This window comes from Sorex fumeus, unplaced genomic scaffold (assembly GCF_029834395.1).
Source record: "Sorex fumeus unplaced genomic scaffold, SorFum_2.1 ptg000069l, whole genome shotgun sequence".
In the NCBI taxonomy this organism is placed as follows: domain Eukaryota; kingdom Metazoa; phylum Chordata; class Mammalia; order Eulipotyphla; family Soricidae; genus Sorex; species Sorex fumeus.
In genome coordinates, this window is record NW_026606126.1 from 1,458,449 (window position 1) to 1,484,546 (window position 26,098).

At 42.0% G+C, this 26,098-nt stretch overlaps 1 protein-coding gene across 1 annotated transcript in view; it reads right to left on the reverse strand.

Annotated features, from left to right (window-relative positions):
- Positions 1 to 228: 228 nt before the first annotated feature.
- Positions 229 to 26,098, reverse strand: part of CCDC81 (coiled-coil domain containing 81) — a 32,980-nt gene continuing 7,110 nt past the window's right edge. The window contains exons 4-11 of the mRNA XM_056128835.1: positions 24,912 to 25,168; positions 21,314 to 21,393; positions 19,150 to 19,268; positions 14,880 to 14,991; positions 8,496 to 8,574; positions 8,066 to 8,289; positions 1,534 to 1,659; positions 229 to 370 (exon numbers count right to left, since the gene is read on the reverse strand). Of these exons, the coding sequence (XP_055984810.1) occupies positions 229 to 370; positions 1,534 to 1,659; positions 8,066 to 8,289; positions 8,496 to 8,574; positions 14,880 to 14,991; positions 19,150 to 19,268; positions 21,314 to 21,393; positions 24,912 to 25,168 (1,139 nt within the window). The remainder of the gene's footprint in view (positions 371 to 1,533; positions 1,660 to 8,065; positions 8,290 to 8,495; positions 8,575 to 14,879; positions 14,992 to 19,149; positions 19,269 to 21,313; positions 21,394 to 24,911; positions 25,169 to 26,098) is intronic.

Here is a 26,098-nt window from a genome sequence, read left to right on the forward strand (position 1 = left end):
AGACGAAGTTTTTCACGGCAAAGCAGAGTGCAGCAGCGGCGGGAGAGAAGCCGGACGCGGCCCCCGCAGCCTTGGGATTGGTGGGGGTGCCAGCAGGCCCTCGCGCAGAGGCAGCGGCGGCTGGAGGGTGCTCCCGAGCACCCAGGAGCACTGGGGCCTTTTCCTTCTGTCTAAAGTACGCAGCTACGAGCAACCTCTTTAGGAAAACAAAAGCATCTCGGATCATCGCTACATGTACACGCGGGAGCCCGTCAGGAACTTGTTGGCGGGCCACATGTGCGTCTTGCCGTCGTTGGCGAGGCTGCGCTGGCAGCGCTGGCAACGCTGGAACCTCTCGCACTGGTCCAGGAGGAAGAGCCTGTCGGTCGCGCTGCGGACAGAAAGGCGGGGCGCACGGCGTGAGCGGCAGAGCGGACGGGCGTGGGCGGCAGGAGGAGACGGGCGTGGGCGGCAGGGGGAGACGGGTGTGAGCGGGTGTCCACGCGCGCCCCGAGCCAGCCAGCCCGCCTCCGCGTCCCCGGGGAGCGGGCACAGCTCGGCCCCTCCCGCCACGCCGCCTGCTGCCATCTGACCCCGCAACTGAGCGTCTTCACGCAGCCCACCCCACCTTTCCCCAGCCACACCGCCCGTGCCACGGTCAACAAGCGGGACACAGTGGTTCTGCCGCCCTCTCAGTCCCACCCCGGGCAGCGGCTCCGCGGACAGCGCCCAGCGGGCTTCATTCAGGGAGGGGGAAGCAGAGAGTGAGCGTGGGAAGGCAGGGAGAGCGGGGGGGGGGGGGGGGGGGGCAGAGAGAGTGGAGGCAACCAGGAGCGCACAAGTTGGGAGATTCAAAGCTCAGATGAAATAGAGGATTTTTCACTAGGACAGTTTTTCCTAATTGGACCCTGTGACCAGGCATTTTCCCTGCCCCGCTGAAATGTCCACATGGGTGAATTCTCTACCTGGGGTATCAAGGGAATCCTCCAAAGGAAAAAGCCCAAGCGCCTCTGAGAGGGGCCAGGGTGGTCCAGGGATATAACAGAGCCTGTAGGGCATTCATTCGCCTTGCACCCAGCCAAGTCAGGTTCAATCCCTGAGTCTTTCCTGAATTCAGAGCCAGAAGGAACCCCTGAGCATTGCTGGATGTGGTCCCAAAACAAAATAGTTCAATTCATCAAAAAGGTGAAATATGCCTTTAAAAATAACTAAAAGTGGGCTGGAGCGATAGCACAGCGGGTAGGGCGTTTGCCTTGCACACGGTCAACCCGGGTTCGATTCCTAGCATCCCATATGGTCCCCCGAGCACTGCCAGGAGTAATTCCTGAGTGCAAAGCCAGGAGTAGCCCCTGTGCATCACTGGGTGTGACCCAAAAAAGAAAAAAATATTAAAAGTAATACAAGAGTTACAGTTCAATACCTTCTAGGTAGTCACCTACTAATCAACTACAGTTACCACCTAAAACCTATCTGCCACCCAGAATTAGAGAAAATAATTCACAGTGCCGAGTGGAATTTCTTTGCAAACAAAGAATTGGTTCCATCATGGGTTACCTGTCAAAAGCCTTTGCTTCTTCCTCACGCTGCCTCTTCTCCTGGACACACTTTCCCCAGTGGTCTAGCAAGTCTTCATTGATGCTTTTCACTCTGTCAGCTTCAACACTTCTTTCTTCCAAGAGCCTAGAAAGAAGAGGAGAGTGTGAGTCTTTCCTGGGAAGGGATTAGGAGCCCCATTCCTTTTAAACAGAAAATCATGAGGTTTTAACAGCAGCAAACCCTGAGTAAACATAGTGAAATTACTAACTCTCAATTTGTGAGTCTAAATTTTTCATCTTCAATCTAAATTAAATTAGGTTGGGGGACTTTTTCCAACTAACAAATTTAACTTCCATTTCCTTCAGTTAACCTAGCAAAAACATAATCCCAGATGTCTTATCTAGTACATTAATATTTTCCCTCTTATTGCAGCCTGTAAAATAGTCTAGCAGATGCTGGGGGCATTTTGCAGGACAAAGTAGACTGGAAGAAAAATGAAAAGAAATGGGGCTGAAGTGATAGCACAGCGGGTAGGGCATTTGCCTTGCACATGGCTGACCCAGGTTCGATTCCCAGCATCCCATATGGTACCCCGAGCACCACCAGGAGTAATTCCTGAGTGCATGTCACTGGGTGTGACCCAAAAAGCAAAAAAAAAATGACTAGGCAAAAAAAAAATATATATATATATATATATATACAGTAGCAACATTATAAAGAAGGTAAAAATATATGTGAATATTGCTAGGGGAAAAGGCAGCTCAGACAGAGAAGGGAGCACCAAATAAAGGGTGTTGGGAGGTTCCTCTCAGGATGGGAAATGCGTGATGAGAGTAGACTATAGTCCGAACAAGATTGCCACTCAATATCTCTTTTGCAAACCACAGCACTCAAAAGGAGAAAGATAACAAAAGGGAATGCCCTGCCACAGTGGTAGGGTGGGATGGGGGATGGAGGAAGGGGGGTGTGAGGGATACTGGGACTGGTGGTGGTGGAGAATGGGCACTGGTGGAGGGATGGGTGTTTGATCATTGTATAACTGAAACCCAAGCACAAAAATTTGTAAGTCTAAAACTGTACCTCATGGTGTTTCACTAATAAAAATTTAAGGAAAAAATATATGTGAATATACATACATATATATGAGTATACACATATACAATATTTGGTATCAAAGCAACTGTAGTTACCTAGCTTTCTTGATGTTAAATATTTCTATTACTAGCCTCCAAACATGGAGCAGTGGCTGCTGATTATCACCTAAGTCACCTTAATCACCACTTCAGGGGTCACAGCAGGGAGGGCATTTGCCTTGCAGGAGACCAACCAGGGTTCAAACCCTGGCATCCCATATGGCCCCGCAAGCACCGCCAGGAGTAACTCCTGAGTGGAGAGCCAGGAGTAACCCAGGTGTGAACCAGGTGTGAACCAAAAAGCCAATAAACAACTAAATAACTAAAAATCACTACTCCAAACATGGAGCAGTGGTTGCTGTTGATCACATTATGTGTATGTGTTTCTAGCCATACTGAAATGCTTACCAACTTTTCACACATGCGACCTCACAGAAGGTCAATCAATGATTCAAGTCAGCTCCACAGGGTTTTGTGTTAGAGCTAATGGCTGCCACTAGGTGTCAGAACCCGCCCATAAAATATGCCTTGTGCAAATATGCCTTTTCCTAATATAGCATAGCTACAGATTCATCTCAGGAGCATTGATCCAACAGCTGTTTGTGCTATCATCCTAAAGATGAGATGAGATCAGATGAAGAAAATGCCATTATGCATCACACAACGAAAACTTGTTTTTTTTTAATTAAAGCTCAGTTCTTACAAGAGCTGAATGACTGAATGACACTTGCCATTTCTTTTTATTCATAACCATTCATAACCATAATGTGCCGAGGGCTGGAGCGATAGCACAGCGGTAGGGCGTTTGCCTTGCATGCAGCCAACATAGCCCACCCGAGTTCGATTCCTCCGCCCCTCTCAGAGAGCCCAGCAAGCTACCGAGAGTATCTCGCCTGCACGGCAGAGCCTGGCAAGCTACCTGTGAGGTATTCGATATGCCAAACACAGTAACAACAAGTCTCATGATAGAGATGTTACTGGGCCCGCTCGAGCAAATCGATGAACAATGGGAGGACCGTGACCGTGACCATCAATATGCCGAGTGCTTTTTTGTTTGGGGGCCACATCCATCAGTGCACAGGGCTTACTCCTGGCTCTGTGCGCAGGGATCCCTCCTGGAGAGGCTAAAGAGACCATATGGGGTGCTGGGGATCAAACCCAGGTCAGCTACGTGCAAGGCAAGCATCCTACCCACAGTATTATAGCTTTGGCCCTGGTTTTCTCCTTTGTCTATGCTAGGGATCAAACTCAGGACTCATGCATGCATAACAGAACCGATTTTACCACTGAGTCACATCTACAGTCTCCTGAGGAGTCTTCAGCCTACTATTCTACTCATTTTCCGAACTTTCTTGATACCATCACATTAACCATTTGTAAAAGTCATGAAATTGTGATGAAAACGTTTCTTCTTTCTTGAGTACTTCTAGAAAGATGCCTTTTCAGAGAAGGCATTTTTCTCTGAAAAGGCACTTGTTTTGTTTTCATTGTTTAAAGATAATTTTATTTAGGAACACTACAATATTGTCTATATTAAGCAACTTTCTAGTTTTATTTTGATGAGTGGCTAGAGAAAATTTGACTGTTAGGTTAAATTTATATCTACCATGACCAAAAAGAATACATATCTCAATTATATACTTTTTATTGTCATCTTAGATGAAACTAACTATACATGTTAAAAATTTTATCTTCAAGTTTCTAAAAGTACCAATGTACATTGTGGGGTAAAAACTTAGTAGCTTGTTAATGTCACTTGAATATATTGAGGTTATACACCCACAAAAAAAAAATGCCTGTTTTAACTTATGTATTTGTTTAGAGTATGGTCACTTTGCTAAACGAACAATTCTAAGAATGTATACTGACATAAACAACACTTCAACATTGAAGGCTAATAATTTGCCTAGAGTTTAAAAGTTGTGCTAGAAAAAAAAACTGTTTCCCATTTACATCTAGAGAACAAATATCCCTCTCCCATTCGAATCACCAATATTATAATAATACCACTCCATCTATCTTTGAAGGGTCCACTTGAATTATCGACTCTTTATTCACTAGCTCTGCACAGAAGTTCTTGGGTACTCTTGAGCACTTTGATGATTTGGGTTTATCAAGAGTCTGAGCATTGCTAAGCAGCCACAAATTAAAAACCGGGGTTCTCAGTAATGTTGGAGGGCAGCAAAATGGGAAGGGAATAAAGAGACTGAGTTGATATGCCAAGGCCTAAGGGCTGGTTAGAATCTTTAAAAACCCTCCCTTGGAAAGAAGTGTTCACTCTGGGCAAAGACAGGGTTCTGAAAGGAAGTAAAGTGATAGGCATGATACCCTAATCAACAACAGGATTGCAAACCACAGAGACTAAAACAAAAAGGAAAAAAAGGCCTTTCAATTGGGGACATTGGTTAAGGGATCAGTGCTCGAACACTGTATCCCTGTAACTAAATCATGACTAACTTTTTAACTTTATAATTCAGTTATTCAAAAAATTTTTGAAAATAATTTTTACCACAATGCCCACAAACAGGTGACTTGATAAAGAAACTATGGTGTAGGATAACAATGGTTTGTCCTTTATGCCTTGCCATGGGGAGCTTAGGGTTACTCCCATCACAGTGCTCCCATTCCTCTGTATTTATTGTATTTATTTGTAACTTCTTTGTGCTCTATTAATTTGGTTGTTTTTTTGTTTTTGTTTTTGCTTTTTGGGTCACACCTGGCAATGCACAGGGGTCACTACTGGCTCTGTGCTCAGGAATTACTCCTGTCAGTGCTCAAGGGACCATACGGAATGCTGGGAATCAAACCCAGGTTGGCCACATGCAAGGTAAATGCCCTACCCACTGTTCTCTGTTAATTTGTAAATACTGCCTTTCTCTTCTCCTTCTCCTTCTTCTTCTTCTGCCTTTCTCAGAGACTATAAAAACCAGCTCCCAGAACCGCATTTGCCGACATCTTATCATCTTATCATCTCATTCCTACTTTGGACAAACTGGCAGGATACCAAATGTAACCCGCTCACACGGCAGAGTCTGGCAAACTCCCTGCGGTGTACCCAATATGCCAAATACCAGTAACAATGAAGGGTCTCATTCTCCTAACTCTGAAAGAGGCTTGAATATGGCACTTTTTAAAAAAAATCTCAGGGCTAGGACGAAGGAGACGTTACTGGGGCCTGCTTGAGGCAATCGACGAATAACAGGATGGTTGTGATTGGTTGTGATCTTCTCCTTAGGTCCTTTGCATAGTTAATTCAGAGCAATATCCTTTTTGTATAGACAGAAGAAGACAATTAATGCTATACTTTTGTAACTTGGGAGTTAATTGACTCTGAATGATATTCACCCCCGGTCATCTGTTCTCTGGACATAAGCCTCGGTTGTCCTGACTTCCTAGCACCCCAAAAGTAGGGTCACAATGAGAGACTGGATTGACCCAGGGCAAGCAGTGAGCTACCCTGGGTGAGCTACATAATACTTAACTGTAAGTTAAGAGCATGGTCATGGACAAATTCTGTCATGATCCAAAAAGTAACATCTAGAATGAGGACTCTGCTAGGATTAGGAAAGATTAATCTGGCCTGAGCACTGTAGTCTGAGAACTATAGCAAGATGTCCTCAAGAGAGCCACCCTACAAGCTCAATGTATCTCTTACTGCGTCCATACAAAATAACTAATATTAAGAAGTAGAATTAAGATGTTAATTAAGTTATTGGACTAAGGAGAAGAGAAACACCCATAGGTGGTATTTCAGCCCTTGAGCCTGATGGGCGATCAGGAAGGTCTTTTGATATGTTGACTCTTCTACCAGATTGGGTGTGGTGTCTACCCCCAATGCTGTGGAGTTGGAGGGAGACGAGAGCAAAAGCGAGACCAGGGCAGCAAGATGGAGTGCAGAGAGACTAGCAAGGGGGACAGAGGGAGAAGTATTAGGGGAAGAATGCAGGAGCTGGTGCGTGGAGAGAGAGAGATGGAGCTTCGAGAGGAAGTGTGGAGAGATGAGCAGGAGACAGGAGGAGACGGGAATGAGGGGCAGTGTGAGACTAGAATGAGGAGCTTAGCGAGATTGGAACAGGCGCGTGGGGGGAATGGAATAAAGGGCAACTGATCACCAACCAGCCATGCGGCCTCGTTTCCTCTTTCGTCCGTCCATGGCATTGGCCAGCCTGGCTGGAGAAAAGGCCGAGAGAGGGCCTCCAGGGCTTTCCCTAGCCGCCCGGAGATTACACACTATGGTATGTATACACAGTGGAATACTATGCGGTCTTAAGGAAAGATAAAGTCGTGCAATTTGCTGCGACGTGGATGGATCTAGAGAGTATCATGTTGAGCGACATCAACCAGAGAGAGAGAGAGGAAGAGACACAAAATGATCTTTCTCATACGTGGGAATGAAGAAATCTCATGGGGGAGCATCAAACGCCCAATGGTAATTGAAACAAAGAGCAGGAAAACTGGTCCTCACTAGGAAGCGTGGCACTGGGGCAGAGGTGAGGGGATGTCAGGGAGGGGAAAATGGAGGAGGGAAGTGCTGACACTAAGGTCGGCTGGGAAGTAGGAGGGAAACTGGGACATTGGTGAGGTAGTGGGCGCTGGTGAAGGGATTGGTGCTGGAACAATATACACCTGAAACGCAATCATAAATATCTTTGAAATTTTGTAATTCATGGTGATTTAATAAAGGGGGAAAATGGACTGGATAGATAGAACAGTGGGTAGGGACCATGCCTGGCCTGTGACCAGCCTGGGTTTGATCCCCGGCTTCCCATATGGACCCCAGCATCACCAGAAGCAATTCCTGAATCCAGAGCCAGGAGTAACTCCTGAGCATTGCCAGGTGTGACCCAAAACCAAATCAAATAAAATAAAAGAGGAAAAAAATGTTAGCCCTTCTTTGGTAGCATGACACATTAGACATCTTAAAAAACTGGATACTTTGTTTTTAATTTAAACCTATTCGTACTCTAACATGGTATAAAGTGTCTCCTGACTCCTTTGCATCATCCCACCCTGACTGGGCAGCAACCATCAGCATCTTTTATACACACAGAATTCTTTGAAGAAAAGAGGCCCAGTGGAAGTTGAGAAGGGCCTAAAAGTTTCCTATCTGGGTTCCACTTGGGAACAAAGCACAGCTCTGGCTCCCACTGTGGTGTTTACGGAGAGTCCTGCTGTGAAACTTGTCCAAGAAGTTTGACTCTCCAAGGAAGAGAATATACAGAGAAGAAACAGCAGGAGACAGAGAATCAAAATCTTTTTTTTTCCCCTAACAATTTTTCTTCATGAGAATGAGATGAAGCATGTAATAAATTAGGACATCTCTCAGTTATCCTCATGGAGAGGAGGGAAAATGGGAGGGAGAAAGAGAGCAGAGGTGTGGTGGGGAGAGTGAAGGAGGAAATGCTAGCGTCTCTTACTCTTTCCTAATATTCTGAAGGGCTTGTATATCCCGATGTTGGTCCATCATTCCTTTTATGACTCTCTTCCTCTGGCTGGAAGCAGCTCTTTTCAACTGGTGCTTCCGGCATTCCAGTTCTTTCTGGTGACTTATCATCAGTGCATAACCATCATCCTTACCAAAAATGGGCTCTTCAGAGTCTGCCACCCAGGCAGGCAGCCGGAAAGGTTTATTATTCTTAACCTGAAAGTAGAAGACACAGAACATAGATGGAAATGACACATACACGACTCTATAGAGGGTTAGGAAATGTCCCGAATAGAAGAATGAAGGGGCTCAAAAATGACCCACTGTATAACACGGAGAGTATTCAGATTGTTACAATATCAATACACAGGTTCCGAATGCGATTGCAACTACATAATTTTTAAAACTATTAGTCTTCTTACCTGCATATCCAATTGTCTTTTATAAGAGATTCTCTCTTCTATCCTATCCTTCAGAAATTTCTCTCTTTGTGCAATGGCCCTGGCAGTTAAAAATCAAAGAACATGAACAGTTTGTTACACTTTAGTAATAAAGATCAATATCATCAAAACATGATTAATAAGTATTAATGGAAATAAGAGTCTGGTAAATTTCTTTAAATTATATATTATTTTTGGAGTTTTGGTTTTAAGAATAAAGAGATTGGGTCAAAACCACAGCTCAATGACTGAACCTATGCTTTGCATATAAGTCATAAATTCCTGGTACCATACCCCCTCCCCAAGCTCTGCAGGGAGCAACTCCAGAGCAGAGAGCCAGGAGTAAGCCCCCAGTACAGCCAACTGTGGCTCGAATGCTAAACAAACAAAAGAATAAAGATAATTGGAGTCAGAGAGATAGTACAATGCATAAATGCTTGCCTGTATTCAGGTGACCAGGTTTGATCCCTGACTCCTCATGCCAGCCCCTCAGTAACACCAGGAGTGATCTCTAGGCACGGAGCCAGGTGTAAGCCCTGAGCACAGGTGGGGGTGGCCCCCAAACTAGTAATAACAATAATAATTTAAGGATTAATAAAATAACTCAAATCTGGGATTGCTGGGAAATGCTCTGGACACAGGGCAGACAGGACAGGACTGAGCATGTGATCACCTATATCAAGTCTGGTACTATCTATGCCACCTTCCATGCCAGGACACACAAAAGCACAGCAACGGATAACTCCACAGATTACTCATCGTAAGATCATCTTTTGGGGTATTTCGAATGGCAAATTATGACTGTTAATGCAATATAATCTATCAAGTAAGGATAATGAAGCAGCTGTATTTCATAGAAATACATTTCATAGAAATACAATTAATAATACCCTAATTTATTTTTGGTGTTGGGGGTGGGGTACACCTGGCAGTGCTCAGAGTTTACTCCTGACTCTGTGCTCAGGAATTGTTCCTGACAGTGCTCAGGGGACCATATGGGATTCTGGGGATTGAATTCTGATCAGTTGCATGCAAGGTCAGCATCCTGCCCACTGTACTCTCTTTCCACCTCCATACAGAAGCTTTCTAAACTGCCAGAAGGGTGCCTAGTTAGGTTAAGTCTAAGACTGACCCTGTCTTGGACTCAGGTGACCCAAGCAAGACCAGTCTCATTCTCTTCCCTCAACACTTGGATGGAACACTCTAACACTCGTCCACCATTGAGCTGAAGTAAAGATGATGGCAGCTGATGAGCTGAGGCTATGAGCGGAGGGAAAGGACTTTCTGTGACCTCTCCCCAGCACTCTAGGTCCCCGCAAATTTCCGAGCTCTGCTTCTGTGGGCAGCCCACAGGGCTGAGAACAGAACCTCAGCTGGGAATATGCCAAAATGCCTGCTCCCAGGCCTTCCCTCTTCCACACCCACTCCAGACTGCTTTCCTACCTCCCCTCCTCCACCACCAGTAAAACAAAACAAGACAAAATCATGCTAATTATATCAATTGTAGGTTGGCAATTATTCCTGATTATAATAATGTTGGCAGTTGTATTTTTTCTAATGAAATGTTATGGTACTGGCTGCCAGTTGCATTACTCTGCTCAAGTGGGTTATAGTTGTGCCAATATTTATTCAATTCCACTTGGAAATAGATTTATATGAAAATTCTAAATTCATTTGAACAGAACTTACATATCTTTGATCTGCTCTCTCTCTAACTTATCCATCAGTTCCTTGTTTTGTTTTTCCTTCATTACCTTTTCCTGTTTGATTTTGATTTGTTGTAGCAGACTTTGGGTATATTCTTTATGTTTTGCAATATTGATACCAGTACTCTCAGGCCTTTTATCAAATAAAAAGGTATTCTAGAATTAAAAAAGCAATTCATCTATTTCAGTATATCAAAAGCAACAAATAAGAAAGGTAAATGAGAGAGTATAGTTAATCCACAGAATAACATGAGTGTCCAAAGATGAATCTGAAGCCAGGATACTGGATTCAAATCCTGGTATCTCCCATGCACCAACCATGCTCATAATGGCTCAGTTTGAACTTGGCAGCTATTCTGTCTGTGATCCCCAGCACCACAAGTGATTCCTGCTCATGCTATAGGAACCATAAAAAGAAGTGTGATTCCCCCCATCAAGACCACAACTTAAAAGATATGTGACATGAGTTCCAAAGCCAGGAAATGTGTTCTGTGGTAGACATCCCAGGGACCCCCAGACAACCACAACTATGATTTGTGCACATGCATGAAGCATGCTTCTTTCTCCCAGGAAACACATGTGCAAGCACAAAACCTAGTGAAATCTAATCTGATGTTAGATCCCCTGCAAACATCAATGCTGACCATGAACGAGCAGTGAAATAAGGTGGTGGAGGTGTGAGTAACCTAATCAGACTGACTGGATTTGGGTTGACCAAAGTCCTATTTCTGAGAAAGAAGAAAAAAGACTATCCTGGAGCAGAGAACCTGAGTTAGCCCTTAGTATACAGGGAAAAAGCAATTTTGAGTAAGTGAACAGTGTGGTCAAGGATGAGAAGAAGGTAGGCAGAGGCAGAGACAGAACTGGACCCTTACACTAAGCCTGGATACTGTAAACATTGTTGACCAAGAACAGGAACCAAGGAAAGACTCTCACCCAGACTGAACCTGAACACATAAGCTGTACATCAGAAAACTTAAGGCAGTGATTGTGACTCTTCTCATAGTGAGAGACTGGATGGGAGCAAGTTAACTTGGTTGATCATTAGAGAAGGTCCTTTGGTGGACATGACCGGAATATGCAGGGCTCTATTATATCCTATCCAGAAGGAACAGCAAGTCAAAGACACTGAACAGAGAAGCACAGAAGGCATGTTTCATAAGCTGATGTCAGTGATTATGGCTTCAAAAGCAAGGAGAAAAGGAGCTATGGAAGGGCTCAGGGCAGCAGAAACTTATAATTCAAAACCTTTAACTCATGATGGCCACTCAATACCTCTATTGCAAACTACAACACCCAAAAGGAGAGAGAACAAAAGGGAATGCCCTTCCACAGAGGTGGGGTGGGGGGGGATGGAGTGGGAGTGGTGGGAAGGATATTGGGAACATTGGTGGTAGAGAATGGGCACTGGTGGAGGGATGGGTAAACGATTATTGTATGACTGAAATATGAAAGTTTGTAAGTTTGTAACTGTACCTTATGGTGATTCACTAATAATTAATTTTTAATTAATTAAAATTTTAATTAATTATTTAAATTAACAATTTTTAAATTATAATTTTTAAAGTAACAAAAAATAATAAATTTCTGCCAACTATAAAGCATCGTAATAAAAACACTTTAACTCATTCAAAAGTCGTTAGACACTTTACACATTTGAGCGATATTTTTTCCTTAACAATTTTAAGAATCCTTTGCTTGTAAAGAACTGATGGCAGGACAAGAAGGAATGCAATGATCCATACTAGGATAATATTGCAGAAGCTAAGTTTTATAATGCAGCCTGGGCCAGCACTAACACTGTGGGTGGAAAAGTGAGAGACACTGCATAACCTGTGAGAGTTCAAATAATCCAGCCAGCTAATATGGTGATCTCTTCAGACCAGCTATTCTTAGATCAGTTTACTGTCCATAAGCAACTGCCTCAGGTCTCGACAAACAATTTCCATCACTGAAGAGTGGATGTGGCTAATAGGAGTTGTCTTGCAACTGTGCGAGGTGTGGAGACCCTTGCTTGAGCACTCAGGCACTAGTATCAATCTTTTATCCCCCACTTTCACTTCATCTGTTATAAAATGGCATAGTCTGCCAGAGTGCAGATCCAAATAGACTTGAAAACTATTAGCAGTAAATATTTTGAAAAGATTCTTACAGAGAACTCCGGCTTTATTTTCTTGTGAGTCTTTATAGCATCGGCCACACCAAGATTAAAGGCAGCATTTTTTTGATTTTGTTCTCTTGTTGCTAAGCACTTCATCTTTGCAACAAAAGGAGAGGAAAATCAGATATTAAAATAATGTCTTCAAAGTTTTAATTATGTTACTTCAAAGGTAGAAATCACTCTGCTTTTGGTTGCAACTGTATTTTCTGTTGTTTTTATTGCTTTGTATATCTAACTGTTGGGGGAAATGTTTTTGTTTGTGCCATCTCTATGGATACAGAAAGGAAGAGGAGTGGAAGATTTCACAAATGGTTAACCATGACACCACAAATTCAGGAGAGAACAATAAGATAATTATTGAAAAAAATCAGATAGAACAAATATAAGGTGGCATTCTGCTTTTATTTGCTTGAGATAGGCCATAAATTTGAAGGGAAGGGAATTGATCATGATCCAGAAATACATACATGTTTAAATAAGATGTGATGTATGATAGCATGGTTTTATTTGGGTGTACAGGGTACCCAGGACCATTCCCTGGGGTATTCAGTCAAGTGGCCAGGGGTTCAATGTGGTAGTGCTGAGACCCTGCTATATAACAATGTTTCCAAGTGGCATTTTATAATCATTTTCTATGATACTATGATAAATACTCTTGCATGTGGTATTTATCTACTTGGTATTTGAAGGATCAGAGATAGAACATGTTAGAGTGTGTGCTTTGCATGCAGGAAGCTCATGTTCTAGCCCCACACTGTATTGGTCCCCAGAGCAGCGCAAAACAAATTACCCTTTGTTTGAGTAGGGATTTTTGTTCTTTCCACATAAGGCACTGATGTAGGAGCCTTTCCTCTTCGAGCTCTTTCTTTTTCTCCTCCTTCCTGTTATACATTGGGATATTCCTCTGTGCTCGTTGCAGGCAGACATAGCACAGTTCCTATAAGGTAAAGGTAAAGGCCCTCCCGTTGATCATCGATTTGCTCGAGTGGGCCCAGTAACGTCTCCATTGGAGACTTTGTTGTTACTGTGTCTGGCATATCGAATACGTCACGGGGAGCTTGCCAGGCTCTGCCGTGCGGGCGAGATACTCTCGGTAGCTTGCCAGGCTCTCCGAGAGGGGCGGAGGAATCGAACTCGAGTCGGCCATGTTGGCTGCGTGCAAGGCAAACACCCTACCGCTGTGCTATAGCACAGTTCCTATAGGAACAAATTTTAGGACAACTTAATTTTCACTTTATTTTTACATTCTCTTCATAAGTTCTCCAAGACTGTGATATGAAGAGGCATATTTTATAAAGAATACATAACTGATAACAAAGTTAGATATTCAGTGATCCAACAAATACAAAAAAAAATGATTATTGAATTCTTACTTGATCAGAAGTGTTTATAGCAACTGAACATTACTATAAACCAACATTACTTATGCTACCCAGTAGATATTAACTATGGATTTGTTACTTTCCAATATGGGGTCTCAAGTACTAAGCCATAAACATGGATTATAACCATAAAAAAATAATTTCTAAGACTATCTTTGACAAACAAAAGTCAGTTCAATTCCTAGAAACACACACATACTGAACAAACAAGTCAGAGAAAACTTTTGATTAGGTTTTGTTTGAAGGCACTGTACCTGTCCGGCCTTATGATTTTCACAAGAAGAGTGTTTGAAACTTTTAGGCTTCTTTTCCTTCGGACAATCTGAAAATGAAACTCTATAAAAACAACATAACATCAACTAATGTTAGATATAGTTGACCTGTATAGCACGAATCATTTGGAAGCAAGTGATTATTTGGAAGCAAAATATAAGAAAAATATCTTGGTGGTTTTCTTGAAAATATCTCTATGTACAGAGGTTATGAATCTATACTTTATGTCAGATAAATCTGGATCCAAAATTCAGCTTCTTTGCTAGGAAGACTGGCTGGCATTAGACAAACTGGGTAAATTTGCCAAGGCTCAGTTATCGATCCTGTGAGATGAAGAAAAACATATTCAATCTAAAAAACAAAAAAGCACTAAGTACTTGCTGCGTACACAATTTCAGGCACAAGAGGTTAAGGGAGTAATACACACACACAAACACAGGACTCTTGCAGTATGTTTGATGGTCATAAATGCTATGCAGTGTCAGGGTGTGGTGGAGGGAAGTATTATATCACAAATGGAAGGGAGGATTTCACACCAAGAAGGTAACAACTGAGTAAATACTTGCAGAATGTGAGGAAGTAGCATTGTAAGAGGTGATGGAAAGGCTTTAAGGTAGTGTGAAGGATGCCAAATCTTTGAAGAGGTAGCCATACCTCTGTGTCCAAGGTCGCTTAAGGAAAATGAGTCAGTGAAGAGCACGTAGGAGGGACAAGGAATAGGGAATCTGGCAGATCCTGATAAATAATACTGGATAAAGGAATGGACATATTTAAATTCCTCACATCAAAATTGACTCAAAATATATTTAGACAGAGCAATAGAAAAAAAATACCAAAACATTACCTTCCTTTTTTTACTTCCTTTGCCTCAGATTCTTTCTGCTCTGCCTTAGATAAGATGGTATCTTTGGCAGTGGGCGTAACTTTTTCTGGAGCTTGCTTTAGTGAGAACATGGCTGCATGATAAATGAAAGTGAGCTTCCTTTCACCTTAAATAATATTTAACAGATCTTTAAAATTCGTAATTTTATCAAAGAAAAATATTTACCTAAGAAACATATTTATTGTCCCTTGACCCATTGTGGTTTAAAAGAAAAATCTGTTCACTAAAGACCGTTCCACTCATACAATGAGGAAAAAAACTTTTAGTATGTTATCCTGTAATATGTAATATGTAGTCCCTAAGTCACATATGACAAAACCAATGTCTGCAATCCAATTTTATCCATTGATGGTTTTATCCAATCAACATTATTTTATGTTTAAATTGTATCAATTATCAATTAATAGTGAACCTTTAAAAAATATTTTAAGTTAAGGATCTCTGTTTCTCTTGAAAAGTCACAAAATTTTATGCAACTTTGGAGTTGGGGTCAAGATGGCAAGCGCAGAGCTGGCGGCAGGACGGCGGCTCTCCGCTCTCTGACCGACCGACCGACCGCTGAGGGGCTTTGTGTAGTGTGGACCCTTGGACTTACCCTGGGAGAGTGCCGGTATGGAACTGGCTCCCCTGCAGAGCGTTGGCCTGGGGGACTCAGAGGCTGCAGCAGCTCCCAGCTCCCAGCTCCCAGCTCTTGGTGTTAGGGCAGCAGCAGAGTTTTAAAGTGACTGAAGGGGGCTCCCCGGTCCAGCTCAGTGCCACAATGGAGCGCGGGTTCCAGTGTTGGGGATGGGGGAGGGTTCCCACCATGGGGTCCAGTGGGGAGTTACTGGAGGGATGGTCCTGTAGCCGTTTCTTCCCCAAACCTGCCCCTGACACCGTTATGGAGGAGAATCTCCCTGAGGACCCTCTGCAGACCTAGGATTGGGCAAGTCCGCTGGACTGGTGGCTTCACCCACCCAGAGTGCCCAAGCCACAAACGGTGGCAGCCCTGGCCCCAGTCCTGGTCCCTGACAGGCGGTGCTGCCATCACCACTGGAGCCCAGGGGTCAGAGCACCACTGGTGGGTTAGCCTGGAACTCTGGGCAAGTACACCCAGAGGTGCCCTCAGGCTTCCTGATACCCCCAAACCACTTCGTGCTTCTGGCTGGACCCCAACAACTCAGGATCAAATTCCTCAGAAAGTAAATGCCAAAAGTAAGGTACACATGAGCTATACCTCTGGCTTAGCCATATAAGTTCATTTTTTGGCCTTGTCTCAGAGATTCATAAATAAATCTCTAAAGAGATCAAAAGCTGCAGTTGATCTCGAACCTGCACAGTGCTGCATAATCTGGGGCACACTGGATGAGGGGCCAGTCAGCCACTTGTTCCCACAATCCAAAATCACCACCATGCCCCTGGTGGGACCTCATCATCTCAGGGTGGACCTCACCAAGATATTAACAAGCTGAAAATTTAGGTGTGCGGTGTTTGTGACTAAAATCTCCAGGCTTTCTCAGAATCAGGATGGGCTATCTCCCCCCACTTCCCTATACTCCCAAAAGCCTTGGAAGTCACCCCCACAAATCAACTCCAGCGTCACCCTGTAAGCTCTTCTACCAGCCTTACTGCAAAGACCCATAAATAAATCTTGAAAGAGAAAAAAAGCCTTGTCCTCCCCACCCCAACGAGACCCCAAGTCATCGCCCATGAACAGCCTTTCTGGCTCCTGATCAAGCTGCTTAACGGCCATGATCCCAGAGACTCAGAAACAAATCTCAAAACCCAGTGGCTTTTGGCAGAAATGTGTCCGGACCCCGCAGTAGGTTACTGTCACCAGGACCACACCACAGGGGAAAGGGTGCTGTCCCTTCGCCTGCTCCCCCTTGATGGCTCGGTGGCCGCCATCCTCCAGAGGCCATTGGACCATCAGGCTTGGACCCACAGTGATGAAACTTGTTGGGCCTCACGGGATGGGGGTGGAGCCAGTCCTGTCCTCCCTGTCCCAATGAGACCCCAAGTCATCGCCCACGAACGGCCTCTCTGGCTCCTGATCAAGCTGCTTAACGGCCATGATCCCAGAGACTCAGAAACAAATTTCGAAACCCAGCAGCTTTTGGCAGAAATGTGTCTGGATCAAGCAGTAGGTTACTGTCGCCGGGCCACCCCAGGGGGAAAAGGGTGTTGTCCCTCCACCTGCTTCACCCTGGCGGCTTGGTGGCCATCATCCTCCAGAGGCCATTGGACAGTCAGGTTTGGGCCCACAGTGACAAGACATTTGGGGCCTCATGGGATGGGGGTGGAGCCGGTCCTGTCCTCCCCACCCCAATGAGACCCCAAGTCATCGCCCACAAATGGTGTCTCTGGCTCCTGATCAAGCTGCTTAACGGCCATGATCCCAGAGACTCAGGAGCAAATCTCGGAACCCAACAGGTTTTGGCAGAAATCCCTCCAGATTTAAGTGTTAAAATGTTGAAATTTCAAAATCGCGCAGCCATTACTGCAGCCATGCGACATCATATGTTATTCATAACCAGCAAAAGAAAACAAATTGTCTACTCTTGCCTTTTCAGCAGATCTGAGTGTTGGGGTAAAATCCCAAATAATAATGGTGGGTCTGGTGTCAAAATATTGAATGTGATCAAAGTAGAGAAAGAGTAATGTGGAAATCATCTGCCCCACAGGTAGGGGGAGGGTGTAGGATGAGGGTATACTAGGGGTGGAGAATGGGGACTGGTGAAGGTACGGGTGTTTCATTGTATGACCGAGACTTAAACCCGAAAACTTTGTAACTGCTCTCACGGTGATTCAATAAATAAAATTATTTAAAAAATGAAAATAAAAAGTAAGGTGGATTTCATGCACAATTCAATCAGCCAATCAGTGCTTGAATAAATAGCAGTACTGCTACATTAAAAGACAGAGAGAGAGAGAGAGAGAGAGAGAGAGAGAGAGAGAGAGAGAAAGCCACAGTTAATCCTGGACCTGCACAAGACTGAGCAAACCAGGGTAAATTGAAGGGGTCATCCTGGTGCCCACCCAACCAGAGCCCCAGCAGCTGCTTGCTCCCAGAATCCACTCCACTGTCTCAGGATGTATCTTACAGAAACATAATCTGCTAAAAATTCTGGTATGCAGATTTTGTGACTGAAATCTCAGACTTTCTCAGGATTGGGATGGGCTACCTTCTCCCACCTCCCTGTACTTCCAGAAGCCTAAGCAGTCACGTTCATACCCCAAAGCCTCCACCAGTTAAAAAAAAAAGCTACTCCAGCTTTACCTTCCTAATAAAAATACTGGAACTCCCTGAACAAATACAATGACCTCTTAGTACCTATACTGCAAACCATAATGAACAAAAGAAAAGAGAGAAAAAGAAAGGTGCCTGCCATAGAGGCAGGCAAGGAGAGGGGGTGTAAGGGGATGGTGAGAGGGAAACTGGGGACATTGGTGGTGGAAATGTACACTGGTGGATGCATGAGTGTTGGAACATGGTATAACTGAAACACAATAATGAATATCTTTGTAATGGTCTATCTCACAGTGATTCCATTTAAAAAATTATGCAATTTTGCCCACATTTCTACAAGTCAACAATCTGTTAAAAGAACAGTCCTTAAAGAGTACCCTAGAACTTCTGAGCATACTAGTATCTTTTTCAAAAAGTCTTTCAATTCCTAATATTTTCTTTGTTTTCTTCTGCAAAAGCAACATATTACATTAGGCTGAAGACAATAATATGAGAGTCTCTTATTTAGCCAGATAGCAACCTTGCCTCTCTCACCCCCTCAAGTGGCAAAAATCAGAATTCAAATAGGAGCTGGGGTGGACAGAAATAGGAAGAAGTTAGGTCACTCAAAGTGGTAAAAAATAAAGATCAGTCCAGGTAGGTAACAAGAATCTAACTAATATTGCATTATTAACTAATAATGTTATTTTTATGTATTACTTTATCACAAAATAATGTTATTTTTATGTTACATACAACAAACTTTGTTCATTTACATCACCTGCCAGGATCTCACAAGGCACTGAGTTTGAGTCTCATAAAGAAAAAAGCCACAGTTTAAAAAGTTTGAGGATTATTACCTGGTTAGGGTGAGATACAAGATTCCAGGAAGAGGGTTGTTTCTTAGTACAGTGATCATTCACAACTCTAACTTTACTTACTGTAGAAACTGGAGTTGCTAAGGAATATGGCTAGACCAAAAAGCAATGAAGATATATTGTACTTAGTAATAATCTGACCTACCTCTGTCATGATTTTTGCCTGACTTTTCTTTTATTAGTGCTGTTCTTGGCTTACTCTGTTCACCTTCTTCAGTAATAGTTTCCATTGGTAATTTTTTCTCACTCTCCTTCATATCAGTCCTAAGGATAAAGCAAGGCGTTCTGTCTACTGAATTAGACCCAAATAGGTGACAATGTAACTCTCAATTATAAGAAGCAAAATCAGTCAGCTAGAAAATTCTGCAATCTGTCTACTTCCTTGCCAGAGTTTACTGCTTTGGTTTGCTGAGGACAAATCAGATTCATTCTCTTTACAACCAAGTCTGGAAACCAATACCTTCCACTTCTATACTGAGGTCTTAAAAATAGATCTTTTATATAAAAGATGAGATTTAAGTTTTAGATTTTGATGTTTTAATGTCTTTTGTCTTTTATAACCAGATGTCAGAGGGATGTGATAGTGAAAGGTGGTTTTTTGAAAGCCTGAAGAGAAAGATTAAATAGCTCTTAGGTAAAGAAATAACTCAGAAATAATAATTTTTTTCTCTGCTCTTTCTCTCCACATTTCTCCATCCTCTTCTCAGGAAATGTAAGAAACTTGCGATGGGAACAGGAGTTTAATTTTTTATATAGTTATAGATTTTCTTTGGCCTCAGGTTAGAGGTGAAAGCACACTACCAGTAAATTTGGGGCCTAAACTTCACAAAAATAAAACAATTGTTTTGAGTATGGTTGTCATGATCATTTCTAGATTTTCTAATTAATGGTAGTTTCCATGTATTACTTTTAACTCAAAGAGATTATTTCCCTCCTGGATTGCATAGGTCAAAATGTCCAAAAGGATGACCAAATATGCCTTTCCAGACGTAATTAAAATATTCACACCTATGCTATGTGTTTAGGGGTTTGATGCAAAGCAAAAAAAAAAAAAACAAGAGTATGTTATAGCCTAAAACCATAAGAAAATAATCTGAGTAGCTGTTTGTTTCTGTTTTCTTCCACATGAAATAACAGGTATGGTGCAACAACTAAGACTAAGCACATGATTAAGATGACACAATGAGTCTCCTAATTCTTACAGCAGTGTTCTTAGTACTTTATCATGCTGCTTTATCTATTTTTAAATATTTAACAAAATATCATTTAAATTATAATTAAATTTGTACCTCCAAAAACCAGACAAAATTATACATGTCAACTAGTTTTGTTAAATGCATTAAGTGCGATTAGTGTCAGACATCGGGGACTTACCCCCCTTAGACAGCTAGTATTTTATTTTTATTGGTACTAGTTTTCATTACCATTACTGTCATCATCTCCAATAGCAGATACTAGTGGCACTGCCACTGTGCTTGTCTAAAGTTGCTCCATCAGACCTTGCCTCTCTCACCCCCTCAAGTGACAAAAATCAGAATTCAAATAGGAGCTGGGGTGGACAGAAATAGGAAGAAGTCCCTGCCACAGAGGCAGGGTGGGATGGGGTGGATGGGGGATGGGAGGGGTACTGGGATCTGTGGTGGTGGGAAATGGGCGCTGGTGGAGGGATGGGTACTCAATCATTGTACAATGGAAACCCAAGCACAAAAATTTGTAAGTCTACAACTGTACTTCATGATGTCTCACTAATAAAAATTTTAAAAAATTAAATAAAAAATAAAAATACCCTAATATCCCTAAAAAAAAGGTAGGAAGAAGTTAGGTCACTCAAAGTGGTGGAAAATAAAGAACAGTCCAGGTAGGTAACAAGAATCTAACTAATATTGCAGAGACTAACGCTGATTAGAGGTACTGCAAAATTTCCAGTCTGCAAAGAGCAGTTTTAAACAGGAATATCCTAGTTCCCATTGCTTTTAGTTTATTTTGTTTTGGGGCCACACCAGGATGCTCAGGGATTACTCCTCATTCAGCACTCAGCATTTACTTCTGGCAGTGTTCAGGGGACCACATGGGATACCAGAAATGAAACCCATTCATCAGGTGCAAGGCAAGCACCATACCAGCTGTACCTATCACTCCAGTCCCAGCAACTTGACTACAAAAAGTATCTGCAATAGCCATATTTTGCAGAAAGAGCCTACACTAAGAAGAATGAGTGCTAACGAAAGAGGAGAAACAATGCTAGCTTGTCCAATAGTCAAGGAAGACCTACTGGTGCCCGGAGGAACCCCGTACGGTAAAGCACTGACCTTGGAAAGGAAAGGACGCTGATGGGACGCATCTTATCAGTCTCTGTGATGGAAATTACCGAGTCTGCCGTGTAAGGCCTCTAGAAGACAGAGATCAAGAACATTAGACTGAGCTATTGTCCCAGATACAGGCAAATCAAAGTATAAATGTTTCAAGGCAAGGCTATGGTGACACTCTTTATTGCTGTTTCTGTTTAAGGGTTCAAGTCGAGAATTTAAAATTCAATGTGGAACAATGTCACTTATTAAAAGAGTCACTCTTCCATCTGCACTTGTTTGTTCATTGCAGCATTCTTTATAATAGCCAGAAACTGGAAGAAACCTGAGTGCCCAAGAACAGATGACTGGTTAAAGAAACTTTGGTACATCTACACAATGGAGTACTATATAGCTGTTAGAAAAGATGAAGTCATGAAATTTACATACAAGTGGTACTACATGGAAAGTATCATGCTAAGTGAAATGAGTCAGAAAGAGAGGGATAGACATAGAAAGATTGCATTCATCTGGGGGATATAAAGTAACAAAATATGAGATTAATACCCAAGAATAGCTGAGATCAGCACCAGGAGGATTACTCCATAGCTTAGAGGCCAGCCGGGTATTCTAGGGGAAAGGGCAGTTCAGATAGAGAAGGGAGCACCAAATAAAGGGTGTTTGGAGGATCCTCCCAGGAGGGGAGATGCATGTCGAAAGTAGACTATGGACTGAACATGTTTGCCACTCAATGCCTCTTTTGCAGACCACAACACCCAAAAGGAGAGAGAGAACAAAAGGGAATGCCCTGCCACAGAGGCAGGGTGGGAGGGGGGAGATGGGGGGGGGGAATATTATCCATGGTGGTGGAAAATGGGCACTGGTGGAGGGATGGGTATTCGATCATTGTATAACTGAAACCCAAGCACAAAGATTTGTAAATCTACAACTGTACCTCATGGTGCTTCACTAATAATAAATAAATAAATACATAAACAAATAAAAGAGTCACTCTTCATAGTCACACTAGTAAATCCACTGAGGCTGCCTTTTCTCAAGTCACTTCCTCATTTTGTCTTCAGAGTTAATCGCTTATTTTTAGAAGATAGCTGACTTATCCAAACAAGCATGACAATAAGCAAATGGCTAAAATAGCTACTTCTATACCTCACTCTCAAGTCAGGTACTTAAAGGTAGTTCTGGAGTTCAAGAGACTCATATTAAAATCTCCACACTGATAACAACTGTGCAGTCTTAGACACTAGGTATGTGATAATAAAAATAAGAACTTATTTAAGGAATTTGTATGAAGTACTCTGTGTAAGTAGCTAGCATATACTATGTATCAATAGCCTCCGTTTAATATATAGATATGTATAACTCACTTCTGGATTAAAAAAATAAACTTTCAAAATACTTTGGGGAGAAGGGACCAATAAGACAGTAAGAGTTGGAATTGATCACTTTGGACAGGAACTGAGTGTTAAAAGTAGGCAAAGTTTTATACACAATAACCTTTCAGTCTCTGTACTGCAAACCATAAGGCTCAAAAGAAAAAAGAGAGAGATAGAGAGGAGAGAGAGGAGAGGAGAGAAATGAGAGAGAGGAGAAGAGAGAGAGAAGAGAGAGAGAAAAGAGAGAGAGAGAGAGAACATATGTGCCTGCCACAGAGGTGAGGGGCAAATAGGAACCCCATTGGTGATGGGAAATGTACACTAGAGAAGAGACAGGTGTTGGAACACCTGAAACCCAATCATGAACAATTTTGTAACTGTGTACCTCATTGTGATTCAATACATGAAGTTTTAAAAAATACTTTGGAGAAATGCCCAAAATAGACTAAAATATTTTTTGAGCAAAAGTTGCATCACTGAAATAAGTACACACAGTGTCTCATCATACTCAATACTTTATAGCAAACTCCAAAACATATTTTATAGAAGTCAATGAGTATAGGATTAACCTAAAGTTCCACAATTAAATAAACTTAGTGTGTTTAATTATTATCCTCATTGTCAATAACAGATGCTAGAAACACACCACTGTGCTCTCCTACCTTGTTCTTGTGCTCACCCCCCAGACTTATCCAAACCTTTTCTCATAGAAAATCTTTCAAGACGGTTCATAAAATGTTGTCTTAGTGACACAGCAATTAAGACATCTTTTTACAATGCCCAATCAAGCAAAAAAGCTCTGTAGAATCCTTTAAAGTTAGAAATGATCTGCACTTTGACTTTGCTTCCAATTTTTCAAATCTTGCTTTGTGTTTTCATAGAAAACACGATTGTACCTGTTTTCTCTTTACACACACAGGGTTAGGATTCTTCTTGGTAACCCTGTCCAAAGTTAAATTCTAAAGAAAACAGTAAAAGCCTCATTATGTACAACTGACTTCATTTCCAACCTGTAGGCAAAAGCTACAGGAAAGGACAAATTGAAGGATAGAACTAGACTATGTTCATAGCTTTTACACGATTAATTAGTCTTTCATTTAAAAGTCATACCTGCTCTGTGGGACAGGGTAATATTGTAACATGCCGTGATAATCCAATTGATCCATAGAAAATCTTTGTTGGTGCCCTGAAATGTACCCAAGTACATTCAGCACTCAATTAGTTCTGCTGACTGCTGAATTTTCAATCTCCTTTAATTCTATGTCCAACTGAGCATGAGATCATTTAATGGCCAACACTTATGGAGTCAATTATGAAATTTCTTTTACAATATGGCAAATTTAAAGTTAAAAGTACATTTCCTTGACTTGGATTTTTTGTCTTGTCTTTTTTTTGGGGTCACACCCAGCGATGCACAGGGGTCACTCCTGGCTCTGCACTCAGGAATTACCCCTGGCGTTGCTCAGGGGACCATATGGGACGCTGGGAATCGAACCCTGGTCGGCTGTGTGCAAGGCAAATGCCCTACCCTCTGTGCTACAGCTCCAGCCCTGAATTAGATTTTATTGTAGACTTTTACTTTTTAAAAATATCAGCAAAATGAAAGAATAAAGAATCCGTACTTGAGGGGCTGGAGTGATAGCACAGCAGGTAGGGGATTTGCCTTGCATGTTGCCAACCTGGGTTCAATTCCCAGCATCCCATATGGTCCCCCGAGGACCGCCAGGAGTAATTCCTGACTGCATGAGCCAGGAGTAACCCCTGAGCATCGCTGGGTATGACCCAAAAAGAAAAAAAATAAGAATCTGTACTTGAATTCCAGTCCTATTAGTTACAGCACCCTGGCTTCAGCTTTCCACATACTCAGAACACCACTTTCTTCGGTTTACACCTTCAGGATAATAATAGATAGTAATTGTCATGTGGTGATGTTTTGAGACAAAATAAAATAATATATGTGGAAGAACTTTTAAAATTATCAAGTACTACAAAACATTCTGAATTATGAGTTTCTACTATTATTTGTATTTTTCAGTTAACACAACTTAAATTTCCTTTATCCTTCTAGTAGTCCTTTTTCCAAAATTAATTATCTAATAATAAGTATTTCTTCTAACTAGAACTGTCACTCAAAATATGTCAAACTAAGTTTTTCTTAAGTGATGACCCCCCAGTTAGTTCAGAGTTATGATGAGATTGGAGGGTTTATAATAAAAACATTAATTTACATTTGCTAGGGTATACACCAAAGCTCCGCTGCCATCTACACCATGAAGGAAGTCTTTAAAAAATTTCATCTTCACTTTGTCATCTTTAATGGCAAGGACACCAATCCCCTTAAAAGTGAACTCGACGTGTCTTTGCATAGAGATAGATCGTGATAACAGTTGCAGTGTCTCTTTTATGCAGCCTTCTACCACATCTTTGTTGAAAGGGCTCTGCAGCGTTATTGTAACAAAGTTTAGTGGGACAACTGGGATGTCACCTGAGGAGAAAAAAGTTAAACTGGATGAGGAAACGCAAGTACATATAGCATATACAAAAGTGTACAGAGAGGGGGTGGAGGGATGGTACAGCAGGTAGGGCACTTGCCTTTCATGGTCTGGACCTGGCTTTGCTCCCCAGCACCACATCTGGGCCACTGAGCTCTGCCAGAAGTGACCCCTGAGTGCAGAGCCTGAGTACAAGACCTGAGCATCGCTGGGTTTGAACTCCCCAAACATAAAAACAACATACAAATAAATATCAATCTCACTCACTATTCAAATATACAATTTGCCTTCACCTGAAGCCTTTAATTATATTCAATGTGCAACATTCCTATAAACAACGAACACAACTGTTTATCCATAGATAACAATCAATACAACTTTTCCTAAAAGTTTAATGCATTTTTGCTCAAAATAGGAACTGACAACTTTCTAAAAATACTCAAAACAAATTTGTTTCTTTTCTGTTCAGTTTTTGTTTCGTTTTGTTTTAGGTCATTCCCAAAGGGTTTTGGGAGTCTCATCAGAGCATATTCTGAAATGTTCAGTCTAACTATCTTCCACAAGAGGTTATAATGTATGCCTGTCTCCTAGTTGTAGTATCATTATAGTTTGTCACATCATTACATATCATATACATATGATATGTATTATATACATAATTCTATAAATTAAGTATTATAGAAGCAAAAATATATAAATGAGGCAAATTTTTCACAGCTTCTACTAATTTTTTCAAACCAGAAACCCTAAATGAACTGTTTTTTAAAAAGCACCTTTAATTTCTTCATGCCTAAAACATGACTGAAATCTGATGTGATATATAGATTTGCTCTGCTGTCACCTTCCTCACACAGAAGACTCTATTGCTCTTCTATCTGGATCCTCCCTCTCCTAGAGGTACTGCGTGAAAAGTGTGTCTCTCA